General features: G+C 39.3%; 1 protein-coding gene across 1 annotated transcript in view; it reads right to left on the bottom strand.

Annotated features, from left to right (window-relative positions):
* Positions 1-14,847, bottom strand: part of LOC111571913 (venom phosphodiesterase 1) — a 57,099-nt gene that overhangs the window by 21,042 nt on the left and 21,210 nt on the right. The window contains exons 12-15 of the mRNA XM_023275329.3: positions 7,282-7,390; positions 4,930-5,052; positions 4,069-4,100; positions 3,795-3,922 (exon numbers count right to left, since the gene is read on the bottom strand). Of these exons, the coding sequence (XP_023131097.2) occupies positions 3,795-3,922; positions 4,069-4,100; positions 4,930-5,052; positions 7,282-7,390 (392 nt within the window). The remainder of the gene's footprint in view (positions 1-3,794; positions 3,923-4,068; positions 4,101-4,929; positions 5,053-7,281; positions 7,391-14,847) is intronic.

Genomic DNA, 14,847 nt, shown 5'->3' with positions numbered 1-14,847 from the left:
AGCAGCCACACATAGTTCCCCCGCTGCTCCAGGTGGGACATAGCAGAGTTGAGAGCTGTGGATATGACGTCCTCAGTGGATCTGCTGGCTCTGTAGGCAAACTGATGGGGGTCAAATCCTGCCGGGAGTTTTGAAATGATGTGTGTCCTGACCAGCTTTTCGAAGCACTTCATAATGATAGGTGTTAGTGCTACTGGGCGGTAATCGCTCAGGCAGTTGATGTTGTTCTTCTTTGGGACTGGGACAGTAGTAGAAGACTTCAAACAGGGGGGGGACAGCAGCTTGAGCCAGTGACTGGTTGAAGATCCTGGTGAAGACCTCCGCCAGCTGATCCGCGCACATCCTCAGCACGTTACCAAAGACGCCGTCTGGTCCCGTAGCTTTCCTCGGGTTCACAGCCTTCAGTATGCGCCTCACCTCATGGTCCTCCACCTGTAGGATGGGGCTGCTGTGGGCAGGTGGATGAGGTGTGGCTGTGGGTGACTCCACCTCGAAGCAAGCAAAGAAGTGGTTCAGCTCCTCCCCCGGTGTAACGTCACCAGCCTCAGCTGTGGTGTTGCTTGGTCTGTAGTTGGTGATGTGTTGCACCCCCTGCCTCTGGAAGCAGTCCTCAATCCTTCTCCTGTCGGCAGCCTTGGCTTCTCTGATGTCTCTCTTTAGATTGGCTCTGGCAGCACTGTACAGCATCCCATTCCCACACCTGAATTCGTTGTTACCCTTCCTGAGCAGGCACTGTACTTCTCTTGTCATCCGGGCTTTGTGTTGGGATAAACCCGGATGCGCTTGTCCAGAGTGACCATGTCTGTGCAGTGTTTGATGTAATCCAGAACTGCTGTAATGTGCTGCTCCAGGTCCTGGTGTTCAAAAACATCCCAGATAGTGGACTCAAAGCAGTCCTGCAGCATCTGAGAGGCACCCTCCAGCGGAGTCTCTAGTCCTGTCATGCCGGTATGCTGTGTGACCTGCTAGTTCAATTGCTGTGTCTGGGATGGATGAGTGAAGCCAGGTCTCTGTGAAGAGCAGAATGCAGCTGTCTTTCACGATGCTGTTTGTTGCAACCTGTAGCCTCAGTTCATCCATCTTTTTAATGAGGGATCTTGCGTTGCAGAGGAAAAGGCTGGGAAGTGGCAGTTTGTGTGGCCATCTCCGTAGCCTCACCAATAAGCCCGCTCTGCAGTCCCACTTCTGTCTCCTCTCCATGCGCCGCCTCTGACGCCTGCTGGTGGGGATGATAGTCCAAGGAGAGCTGGGGCTCCTGGCGACGTCCCCCGGAATGTTGTGGGAGTGGAGAAACTCCGCTGTAACTACCCGCTTGCAGGATAATCCTATTTCTAGGAGATCGTGCCGGCTGAAGGTTTTGTTAGCCCCACAGGATGTCATCCATATGAGCAACATACACGCAAACAAACAAAAAACACACCAAAAGGTAGAGCACTGAGCCACTGCGTCCATGCGCACTGCCATCTTGCCATCTACGCCTGTTACAACTGTTCAGGTTCTACATTCCTGCAGGTGATTCCAGATACATTTATCTCCTTTCAGCCTGCAGTTCAGCTGAAAATTCACAGAATGGTTGGTTACAGCCGAGTTACTAATTACTAATTTATTCACAGTTGTGTTAAATAGTGCAGAATTAAAAAAAAAACAAAAAGCAACAGTTTAATATATATACCAACAATTTTTGTTTTTTCTCCCACAAACCAGAATGTTGCAGATGAGTAATTTAATCACTGTTGAATGGTGAAAAACCCACACTTCTTCTTGTTTCTGGCTAATAAATGGTGTAATCTTGGCAGTTTTTGTTCTTTTTTTTAAAGATAACAAGTCTTTTATTGAATTTTCCTTTGGGGATAAATAAAGTTCTTGTATTGTATTGTATTGTATTGTATTGTATTTTAAACCAGTCGGTGAGTTTTTATCATTCAGGGGATTAAAAGCATGAATGTGCTTTTGCCATCACAATCCTTCAGCTTTGGAACGACCGGCCTGAGGAAATAAGACGTGCTGAACCATTGTCCACTTTTGCTTTGTCTTCTTGAAAAGACCTAAAAATATAGATTTTACGGGCATTTTGGTCCCTTTATAATTGAGCAAGGTTGCCATGGGTTGGCATTTAGCCACTGCAGTTGGAACTTCCAGCCTTAATTCACTGTTCACCTTCACAGATACTGCTTATTAAACGTATTATTCCTTTATTATTTTATTTGTATTTATTTATTTATATTAACATTTTACTTTTATTTCCTTGTTTTAACTTTAAAGCTCCCATATTTTGTCCCTTTTAGCTCCCATATATCCAAAATTTGTCTTTTAATTTTTTCAGCTTAATATACCATTAAAATGGTTCATTTCATCATGACTGCATAACTCCTGACTTTAGCCCTGTTTCTGTGTCTGTAGCTTTAAATGCAGTTAAGCTGTTGCTCTCCACACCCCCTTCAGGAAGAAGACTCTCTCTGTGTCTGTGGTTTACAGTGCAGAGCAAAACAGTTAACTGTTGATATTTTACATGGAAATATTGCTGAATTTACAGCAAAGCCATCGTTTTTAACTGTGCATGGTGAGTTTTTCAGACAATGTTGTGGTTATAAAATCAACAATTTTAAAGGTGTGAAGCTGGAACTTTAAATTAAAACTGAGATGCCGCCCATAAAGGCTACATGCTAACCAGCAGTCTCTATTTCAACTGACTAACACCCCTTTAAAGTAGCCACTTTAGGTTTTGTCCACAGCAAAACTGTTCTTGTTTGTTAAGCATTTTTGCGCAATCATTTTAAAATCATTATTTCCAGACTAGTCATTTGCTTGAATGTTTGAACTTCATGGAAGCAGCTTGGAGAGATTATAGTTTATGCATTTTAACAGACTCTGATTACTGAGTGAATCTGGTGAAACAACAAAAATGGAAATCAGCTGTTTTCATATCTGGACGTAGTTATCAAGATGATGTTGAGGAAACTGTTTCAAAAGGCAACAAATTGTTTTTTTCTGGAACCAGACTTAATATTACCTTTAATAAGTAGTGGTAAAGGGGTAAAACGTTAAACTCTACTAGCATGGAGGTTTACAGCAGTGGCCAGGATCAGGTTCTAAAAATAAGATATGCAATGACCAGGTATGAAGAGACCAAGGTCTTTTACTAACCAGTGTGTTCTATGTTGCAAAGTCTTTTATCCCCCGTGTTTTAACCACAGGCATTCTGTGTAATGTATTTTTCTACCTCCTAGCCAGTTTACTGCAATATCAGAAACAATATCCTGTTAATCCTCTACATGTAGATTTCAGTGGTGGACGGAGGGGAGGTGATGCTATTCTGCCAAACAATAGAAGAGTAGTTCATGCCCATGGTGTGTTAAATCAACAGTAATAATGATGAATAATACAAGTTTATCTGCAGCAGAATACATATTTGAAAGCAATACAATATGTCAAAGATGTTATGTTCAACTGTATTTTGAAATAACTCCTGAATTTGTCTTTAAATTTTATATACACAAAGAGATTCATAAATTGATGAAGAAAAAACATATCCTTCCACTAAACACGGCCCTCCCAAGTGTTAACGAGACTCCTGGGACGTTAAAATGTCAAACCAGTAAAATGAATCATTGTACTGTGATTTTACACCTTTTAACATTCCAAACTGCACTCTGGTTCTAATTAACGGCATCTTTTCCCAACTATCCATCATTGGCTTGTCACTCTCAAAAATGGTTTAAAACTACACGGCACAACTTCAGCTAAGGCATCAATAAAACAAAACAGACATGGTAGACAAACTGCAGATAAAATACCTCTCAAACAGCCATTTAGGTTCGACCAGAACGTTAACATCTTCGATGCGACGACTGTTGGCAAAGTGGAGGCGCTTTGGTAGGTGAGCCTTCAGATACGGCCTGATTTTCTGGTCTGGCTTCTTACACTGAAATCAACAGGTGTTGCTTTTTTATAGCAGCAAGTTGTGTTTATGTCTAATATGTGGTAAAACATTACAGTGTTTTCCCTGAAAATGTTCTCATATTGCATTTAAACTAATATCTTGATAGCAAGAGAATTTTAAATACTTACAGTCATATTAGCAACGAGTCCAGCTGAGTCAACTGTTGGAAAGAAAACACATTTCTGTCATTACAGAAACTTCAAAGCACAAACTTTTGCACAATAACAGGTATTTATCCCACTTTAATTGCTTTTTTCACTCACGTAACATAAGACATGGTGAATCAATACCCCTGGCTATAACTGCACCATGAAGACAAAAGAACACTCCAAGCAACTCCGTGAAAGTGTTATGAAAAAGTATAGTCAATGGATCAATACAATATAATTTATAAGCTGCTAAATATCCCTTCGAGTCCAGTTAAATCCATCTTAAGAAATGAAAGCAATATGGCACAATAACTGCAGGACTGCAAGAAAGAGACCATTTAAGGCGGCCACCAAGACAGCTATGAATCCTCCACTATGAATCAAAGTCATCTTCTCTTATGACATACGCTAAGATTGGATGTGAGATACACGTGTCGTGACTGCAAATAGTGTATGTGTCTTTTTGCGTGTCTGCTTTTAACTGAATGTTTTGTTGCTCAGACGCATTGAGCAGTGTCTGAACATGGCCCAGGAGAAAGAGGGTTGTTTTGTTCCACTTAACGCCAAGCAGATGTGCACTTTGTCTCACTGACTGACTTAAAATGCCAACTGGAGCTATTTGCTGTCAGCAGTGCAGCTGGCGTTAAGAGAGACCTGTAATCTGGGACATTTTTCATGTTTCTGCTTGTTTCAGGACGTTACATGATTCCCGATAAACTGACAAAATGTTGCCTCTTGAAATCTTGAGTTTCAGCGTGGGTCTGAGCTAATATCTGGATTCTCAGTCAGTGTGATTAGTGAAGCAGCATAAAAGTAGGTTGTCTTTGTGCATTAACTCACTGGCGGTGTCTTTGTTCCGGGCTCGGATTCGCCCGAACGGACCCTCAGTTACAAAGTAGCTGCTGGTATCTCCAACCAGCTCTTGCAGTACCTCCTTCCTGTTGCAGCTCATCTCCTCCATACCTGCAAATGGATGTCAGTGTTAGATCAAACTCTTTTTCTTTTTTTTTTGATACTACACAACAACGCTGACGTAATTTGTCTTCTGAGGGACCCAAAAGAACAAAACTGCAGTTCACGTATTTAACAATTCCATTTCAGATTGCTTGCCAATGGCATCACAACACTTAAGACCTGGAATAAATTTTTGCAAGATCATACATTAAAGTAAATCACCAGCTGCTTGTGCACAGTTGAAGAAAGACTGATTAGGAAATTTCTCAGGAAAATCATTCTGATCTTTGCGAAAAGGCATGATAATGAGATTGTGACAACATAGTGAGTGACTTGGTATGTAATCAGAATGCATTTTTTTGCAGTTCATTGCATGACATGTAGTTCCGATAAAAGACCTTAACCATTTTGCAAGTTATTTTAATTCTGTTAGATGAAACACACAAAAAATGCATAAAATGCATTGCTGGAACTTGCTGCGACAACTTGCTATTCGAATCCATATCCACAATCTGTCAGGTGAAGACAGACAGACTGACAAACAGCACCTTTAAGTTTAATTACACCGGAAAATTGCCTTTTCATAATATCCATGTTCATTATCTGCCTTCTGGATTTAATTTCTTGACATCTAATGTAACTGAGATATTTCCCTAAAACTGCCTCTTAACTCTTTCATATCCTCCTAAGACCTGAGCTTTGGTTGGGCTTGAATTTTAGATTTTAGACTTCTAGTTATTTGGGATAAGGAGTAACCAATAAATATAATAAACTGATAATATCTAATATCTGATTATTATGTTTATTATACTTATATTTATATCATATGTATATTGTTATTGTTGTTGTTCTTATTATTAACAATATGCTCTTTATGAAAAAAATTTATTATCTCCACATATGTGGACGCGACGTCTTAGCAGGATATTGGAACTTCATGAACTCCATGACAATTTGATGATTTTGTATTAATGACAGACTATAAAAAAGAATACTAGTGTGGCCTTCATTGGAATCATTATACAACTCATAAAATATTCAGTGTATGAAGCTGAAAGCTGCACCCAGCTAGCAGGACATCTTTAGCAAACATTACCTACAGATTCTGATAATGCTGTAGAGGAAAATGTTTTATTCAAATACTCAAAAAGCCTTTGAATGATATTTATCTCTTTAAATATGTTCCTGTGAGGTTAACATTGAGAGGATGTTGCCAGGGATGCACATTACGTCACATGATAACAAACGAAAAACGTTCTTGATCCAGAATTCCAAAAATGTCATGTGACGCTAAAAGAACGCTCCTGTAACATAATATTTTATCGATAGTAGAACATTCTGTCTGGAATGTTCCAAAGATGTTGTTAAAGTATGTTTTTTCAAGACATCACCACGATGTTCCACAATGTTACATGGAAAAGAAGCAAAAGAAGGACATTCTCAGTGCAACATTTGGAAAGCATTTAGGAATGTTGGGGCATGATGGTCTAACAGCAGCTTCTCAGAATGTTTTTACAACAAAAGGAACATTTCTAGTTGGGATGTGAGCCTCACAGTCAAATGTTTAAGGAGTTTTAATGTCTTCAGACTTTCTTAACATCTCTGTACATCTTAAAAGTAGGGCAAGTTGTGTCAAGAAAAACTGCTACTATTAATCTTCAGTCAAGCAACAATACGTCCTAATTGAATAAAGGCCAAATGAAGGCAAAATGAATAAGAACTAACAATGTGGGTATCCGAAAATTTGGGAGATTTGGCCCTGATTCCCTGCATTCCTCTAAGGTACAGCTACTATTTCTCTCCTGTAACTGTTTTAAACACAGAGGGTATTGACTCACAGTATGGAGATATCAGGTTTTTTTTTTTCCCCAAATTTAAAATCAATTTGTCACATTACAATCTTAATTATTTCTCTCTTTTTTAAGTTTTTTTTTTGGCCTTTATTATATAGGACAGTGGCGAGAGAGACAGGAAACATGGGTAGAAGAGTGGGGGAATGAAATGCAGTAAATGGCCATGAGCTGGATTTAAACCCATGACCACTGCGTTGGGGACTATAGCCATTGTTTATGGGTCACCTGCTCAGCCAGCTGAGCTATCTGGGCACCTGTAATCCAAATCATTTCTACATAAGATACTACTATTACTAAATACTGACACAGCTTACACCCATGGCAGACTGAACAGAGCCGTAATGTTGAGTGTAATGTTTCTGATGGCATGTTGCTGTACTGTTACCGTGATCAGCCACTATCAGGATGTTGACGCAGCGGTGCAGTCCAATCTGCTTGAGGCCATTCATCAGCTGACGGACAATCCTATCCACTCCCTGGAGCCCTGCTATGAGCTGGAACAAACACAAATACAAACATTCAGCACATTTCCAGAGAAGGTTTCCCCATAAAGCTCTGATCGGATATGATGCCAGTCAAAAAGAATGACAACTTCAAAGCATCACTTTCTTGTAAATGATGCCCTATTGTAGCGCTGTGAGTATTGGATTACACAGAAACCACATTCAAAGGAAGTTCAAGTGTTGTTGAATGAGGTGAGGTTGAAACATGATCCAAATCAAATACTGTCGACTGATCATCAGATGGAGTGTTGACGTGGAAACTGCTGCCAGGCATCAAACAGCTTTGATTCTCTGTTTCACTCACTTTATTTATAGAAGTTTCTGTGGCTTACATTGCATTCTGGTTGTTTTCTGCTTGTCAAATATTTTTACTCACTGTGGGCTCATTTTTCTCTGGAATACAAAATCCTGCACCTCTATGGAAACAACTCGACCATAACTAGAAGGAGGAAGAACTAGGAAAATTGTGTCCTGTGCTGTATGACAGAGTTGGAATGCCAGAAGACCTTAAAAAGTAAAGACGAAAGTTGACGATTCTTGATCATTTTTTTTTTTTTTTTTAAATTAAAAAAAAAAAAACTGGAGTCAATATGTACAACATTTTGTCCAGTGTCCATAAGTGTTATTAATAGTGGGAAAATAGTGGCCCCAATTACTGTAGATATTTTACGTTTGTGATTTATTTGCATACTCCCTATGTATTTCCTATCTGTTCTGTGTAAACACTGCCTGCAGTTCAACCAAAAAACTCAATTAATTTTTGTCATGAGACTGTTGGTCACAGCAAAGTCACTAATGGTGTTCCAGTTGTGATAATCAGCGTGGGATTTTTTGCTTTTATCAAATTCTAATTAGAGCAAACACTATTTGTAGCATTTTTTAAAAAATTGCATGTAGATATTCCATTAAAAATCAGCCGTTTCCAGCTAGAATAGTCATTTACCACATTGACAATGTCTAGACTGTATTTTTGATTAATTTAATGTTATCTTCATTGAAAAAAAAACTGCTTTCTTTCAAAGATGAGGACATTTCTGTGTGACCCCTAACCTTTAAACGGTAGTGTGTGTGTGTGTGTGTGTGTGTGTGTGCGTGTGTGTATAGATATAGATATATTCTGCTCATTCCAGTTCAGTCTCGGTCATACACCTTCTCGGTTGCACCGATGAGCACAGAATGTTTAGTTTTTTCTCGAATCCATTGAATGCAGTTTATTTTGGATATGATGAAATCACACCGTTTGAACCTTAGACTTGGTTAAAGGATCTGATTAAATGGAGACAGTCAAAAAATTGAAAATCTGACAATTTCTCCTGTTGTTACAGTCTCTGTTTTGTGATAAATGCTGTAATTTCTGCAATTTGTTTTTAATATAACATGCCTTTAAATTGTGATTAGAGGGCTAGATTGTAGTTTGATCTTGATCAAAGACGCGGAAATGACTAAACATAGTAAATTCTAAGTAATAAGACACAAACCCTTGTATTTTTGTCCTTAACATTCAAGCGTAGGTTGTAAAGTGAGGTAAGTGAGACTGTCAGCTGAAGCTGTGCAGAAGTAGGGTGATTCAGCATGACATCAGCCCTAAACACTGTCTAATGTAAATCTACTTTATACAGTGTAAAGTAAATCTACTGCAGAATGACTTCATGGAAAGAAAATCTTTCTTCTGCAGTAGTGCAGTCAAGTCCTGTCTTAGCCTGAAAGAGATACTGTGGCAGGATTTCAAAACACATGTGGACCCTAAAGCGTCACTAATGTGTCAAGGCCAGTTTCTGGTTGCAGCTCATCTGCAAGGGGTTGAAAAATACACATGCAAATTTCATCATCAACCCAAGTCTATCTGCAGCAGGCTTGCTTTATTTCAGTTCTGTGCAGAATGTCCACTGTGCAAGCGACTGAGCATGTGCCAGGAAAACAAATGGTACCTCAAACAAATCCTGTTTTGAAGGAGATTCTCCATCATCCACACCTTTACAGTTAATTAATAAAAAAGCTTTAGTTGAAGCTGGACCTTGCAAATGCTTTTAATTATCCATGTTCACCCACTGTGCTCAACACACCACAGGAATGATGATGGTGCTACAGTCCAATCTGTAACTAGCTGCTGTATTCTGTAAAAGTGCAAAGCTGCACAACCATGTACACGTCCACTTGGTTACTGGACATGGCCTTTAGTCTGTCCTGTAGTATTTACTAGCTTTCCAACACTTTCTATGGCACTCATGTACGAGTTTCTACGTAAGAATTTGCAGTTTCAGTAGTTTATTTTGGGCAGCTGTGTCTTTGTTTTACAAGTCATTTATTGAACATCGGGGACTAAAACTGCCTCAGCTGTATTGTGAAGCAGCAGGTCAGGTGAAATGTCCCACAAAACCCCTTGGCAGCTGTTTTTGAGCCACAGATTCTCTGTAAGACCCGGTCTATATTAGACTGCTTGGACCAAAAAATGCTGGGTGCCGTTTCTGGGTGAAACCTGATGTCGACAGGCCTGAAACTACCCTGTGATTCCAGGAATATAAACTGGATTGGCATCATCGATCGTGTCAAGAAAAATCTCTGACAAGTTCATTTCTAGCTTTCAACAACTCCCCTGCACAGCTATTTTGGCAGAAGGGCAAGTGAAAATGTAATGTCTGAAGCAGTTCCTAAATAAAACTGTTGGTACCTGCACAATCTTGTTCATAAAGTTTATGTGGAGTAAGACTCAGACAAAAAGGCCATCTCTTTATCGACAGATTCATGCATGCAGCTTTTGAAACATCTAGATCCTGTTTTTCTCCGTCATTTTTGATAAACTCTGTGAAAGCAAAACCCTCCAGGCGGGTTGGAAAGGCACGTTATCTTTAGAAAATGACGGCACTGAACACAGCCAGAAATGGCAAAAAAAAAAAAAAAAACTAAGAAAATTCTTGGCTTTTCAGCATTCAGATGATTCACAAGCTACTTATCTGTCACATACCATTCATGAATCAGGATCAGCTGCATGCACATGCATTTAAACAATAGGTGACAGGTTAAAGAAGCAAAAATGAGTGTTTAACTTCCACCTACAGATATGTGTGGGGAAAAAAAAGCATGTTCAAAAGTAAACCAAAAGTTTAGTGCAAATTGTGCAGATTCTGAAACAGGAATAAGTTGTTATCAACAATGAATGCAGGGTGACTGACACTTCATACATATATTCATGGGACTGGAAACCCCAACCTCTTAATTCTACATGTCTTATTTAAGAAAATGCCATAAAGTGTTTGCCCTAAGCAGAATTTGTAAAAGTCAAAAAAATTCCACACTAATTACCACAACTGGAAACCCAGCCTCTTAATTTTACATGTTTTATTTAAAGAAAATGCCTTAAATAAAGTGTTTGCTTTATCCAGAATTTGTTAAAACCAAAAATTTGTGCTCTCACTGGAACAACTGTGAAGCTATTAGTGACTTTGCTGTGACCAACAGTCACACGATAAAAAATCATTGATTGCTTTGGTTGAAGTGCAGACAGTGTTTCCACGGAACAGAGAGGAGACAAGTATGGAAACAAAATAAAAATGTATGTACTAAACTATCTTTAATGTGTGGATTCACCATTTATTTTTGCAGAATCGGTAACACGTGTTGGCACTTGGAAAATGTTGTATGTGTTGATTCCAGGTGTTTTTCAACTTCAAAGAAAAGTGCATATATTGTAGCAGAAAATTAGCCCACAGTGAGCAAAAAGCAAAAACCATAAACAGAAAAAAATAGATAATTGCAAATTCTCACTCCACAAAAGAAGAACTGCAAGTAAAACTGCACTCTCTGTTTCAGTGTTTTTGTTTTTTTCCTTTGTCACGTGTAAAATACAGGCGATTACGAAACACCGGTTCCTCATTCACATCAGGTGAGGTTGACTGTCAAATTAACCAACACTGATTAGCTGCAGGGCTTGTTTATGAGTCACGTCTCTGCACAGGATCCGTTTAACTCATCAGAGGTTTTCTGCTTTTCAATGAGTCAGTCAGCTGGAAGTCGTTTACGTTTCGTCCTTGGGTGGCCTGTGTTCAGTTTAAACGTTACAAGGGTGGAAGTTGGTGTTGATCACATGTTAAACTCAGGTAAATAGTTGACATTTATTGAAATACCAGTCACTCAAAGCAGCCTGCCTCCAGTTTTACAACTTTGGGTCTAGGACTTGTCAGTGAGATTCTGCAGTGTACTAAGCAACTGCAAAACCACAGACATGCAGAGACGAGGCTGCTTTGAGTAATGGTGAGATAATCTGGTAATCAACCCATGCATTTGGTCTTTTTTCCCCTCCTGTAGAGTGCAATCATGTTTTGTTTTGTTTTTTTTATTATAATGGAAGGAGATGACTTTCTTTTCTATGATGCAATTTGCTGGTTTAATGATGACTGGCTTCTTAGTGCACCAGTGGAGTAAAAACCTACAGAGTTGAACCTCATTGAAACATCCACACAGCTATTTATTGATTCACCTTATCTAAAGGTCCCATATGGTGAAAATAAATTTTTATTGCGATTTATACGTCTTAAAAACTTGGAGGTATTAAAAAAAAAAGCTGTAAAGATATGAAAATGCTTACTAATGCCATTCCTCAAGGCCGCCCTCAACTAGATGACCTTCCAGCTTTACAGGCCAGTGAGAATTTTTTTTCCCAGTTTCCAAGTAGAAACTGAAGAAACGTTTAGTTAAAAGGTTGCACAATCCCTCCTCCTCCTACTGGCTTCTACATTGAGGTGAGTGAAGCATTTAGAAGCTGTAGTTACTGTCTTACAACCATTTCCAAACTGTTACTATGCAGCACCAATACGAAAACTGCAACATTATCCAACAAAGTCACCAAAAACACGAGTTGAAAACAAAGCTGTGCTGTGAATTTGTTTGTTGATATTTCAACGTGAAATGTTTGTTCAAAGAGAAAGTTCGGCGCGATAAAATGTCCTGGTCTCACACATTCATTTGACCCTTTGATGCACAACATGGGTCAAGAGATACCCATTTTCCATTAAATTTGGGTCACTTTTGACCCATGTTGTGTATCAAAGGGTTAATCACTGTCAATCACAAACAGAGAGAGTCTTCTTCCTGAAGGGGGCAGTTCCGCTGCATTTAAAGCAACAGAGGCTGAAACAGCCTATTCAGAACTGGATTACAACCAGAAGTTATATGGTGAAATGAACCATTTTTGCAGTATTTTGAGCTGAAAATTTAAATAAAAACACATTCTAGGGACGTGTGAGACTTGATTAATTTGCTAAAAAGGAGTATGATATGGCGGCTTTAAAAGACTACAGTAGCTGTGAAGCTCCACTTTAGCACTGGGTTGACGTTATATATTTTTATTCATCTTGTACTCTGTGTGAACCCTTAGAGCTTGACAGATGCAACTTGAATCCAAAATCACATCCCTCCAAGTATTAATTACAGCAGCGTGTAACACATATCAAACCACACTGCATGTCAATTTTAAATTAAATCAGATATTTACCTGGTTTGCAAACGTTATATGAAAGCTACATATGTGAACATCAGGACAGTATCCAAGCAAATATTTGTTATATTTTCATTAGGGCTTGAACTTTAACACGTTAATTTCAGTTAATTCACTAATTGCATAAAAAATAAAGCATTACAAAAAAAGTAAAGCGTTTAATAGCACCTTTCTCAGTTCCCTAATTTCTGGCACACTGGTAACACTGATGAACACTCTAGCCCACTAGGTGGCGGTAATGAACCAAAAGTCTGTTTGCCAGCCATGAAGAAGATACACAGGACACACTATAGTGGGCCACTATCTGGCCACATGACAGCACTTTAGCTTCAGTCCGGTAGAAATGTCAGACCAACATGGTGGCTCGGCTTCAAACTTTCTCTTTTATTACACAAACACTTCAGTAAAAAGTATTTCTGGAAGCATTTGAGACAAGAAATAAGCTGTGCATTTGCTGAATCTGTCCTCGTTTTAGTTCATCAACGACTAGTTTAGGCGTTTAATGAATATTTCGCGATGTGTTGGACATCCGCTGTGTGCACCGAATTTGCATAAAGTAGAAGTTAAGTCTACTTTCTGCCAATGAGCTCCGGAGAGACGCATCGGAACGCAGCTTGCAATGTGATGCATTTCACGTAGACAATGAATGGCATGCGAGAAATTCACAATCCTGTGGACAAATTAGCTATGACAGTCCTGGTACCGGCAAACAGTGTAGCCATCCCATAATAGACCACTTTTCAAGACATTGAAAAAGCCTTAAAATGTTGAATATCATCACTATAATTGCTCTTTGACTTTGCAGTAATCTGTGAATGTAGAGGACAGATGATGTTCCAGTTTGTGCATGTCAACAATGACTCTTCTGAGCATACTAAATTTAATCACAGAGTTCCTCAGGGTTCTGTCTTAGGACCGATACTGTTCACATTATACATGCTTCCTTTAGGCAATATTATTAGGGAGCACTGTATTGATTTCTATGGTTACGCTGATGACACTCAATTATATTTATCTATGAAGCCAGATGAAACTAATCAGCAAGCCAGACTGCAAGATTGTCTTAAGGACATAAAGACCTGGATGACCTGTAATTTCCTACTACTAAATTCAGACAAGACTGAAGTCATTGTATTTGTCCCCAAACATCTTAGAAACTCGCTTTCAAAGCATATAGTTACTCTGGATGGCATTACATTGGCCTCCAGTACTACTGTGAGGAACCTTGGAGTTATCTTTGACCAGGACATGTCCTTTAACTCACACATAAAACAAATCTGTAGGACTTCCTTTTTCCACCTGAGAAATATTGTAAAAATCAGGAACATCCTGTCTCAGAGTGATGCAGAAAAACTAGTCCATGCATTTGTTTCTTCCAGGCTTGACTACTGTAATTCCTCATTATCAGGTTTTCCCAATAGCTCTCTGAAACATCTACAGCTGATCCAAAATGCTGCAGCCAGAGTACTGACGGGAATTAGCAAGAGAGATCATATTTTTCCTATATTGGTTTCTCTTCATTGGCTTCCTGTTATAACCAGAATAGAAATTAAAAACCTTCTTTTGACATGTAAAGTGCTTAACAACCAATCTCCATCATATCTTAAAGACCTGATAGTACCATATTATCCTAGCAGAACTCTTCACTCTCAGACTGCAGGCTTACTTGTTGTTCCTAGAATCTCTAAAAGTAGAATGGGAGGCAGAGCCTTCAGTTATCAGGCACCTCTCCTGTGGAACCAGCTCCCAGTTTGGGCACAGGAGGCAGACACCCTCTCTATTTTAAAGACCAAACTTAAAACCTTCCTTTTTGACAAATCTTACAGTTAAGGCTGATTTGGGTGACTCTGAGGGGGTCAAATGGGGCCTTCATTTGTACAACTGACTTCCTCTTTCGACGTCCCTTAGTTGTGCCCCTAGTTATGCTGCTATAGGCCTAGGCTGCTGGGGAACCTCT

The sequence above is a fragment of the Amphiprion ocellaris genome, chromosome 15 (assembly GCF_022539595.1).
Source record: "Amphiprion ocellaris isolate individual 3 ecotype Okinawa chromosome 15, ASM2253959v1, whole genome shotgun sequence".
Taxonomy (NCBI): Eukaryota; Metazoa; Chordata; class Actinopteri; family Pomacentridae; genus Amphiprion; species Amphiprion ocellaris.
The sequence above is the reverse complement of the archived record's forward strand: the minus strand, read 5'-3'. Positions and strand labels throughout refer to the sequence as shown.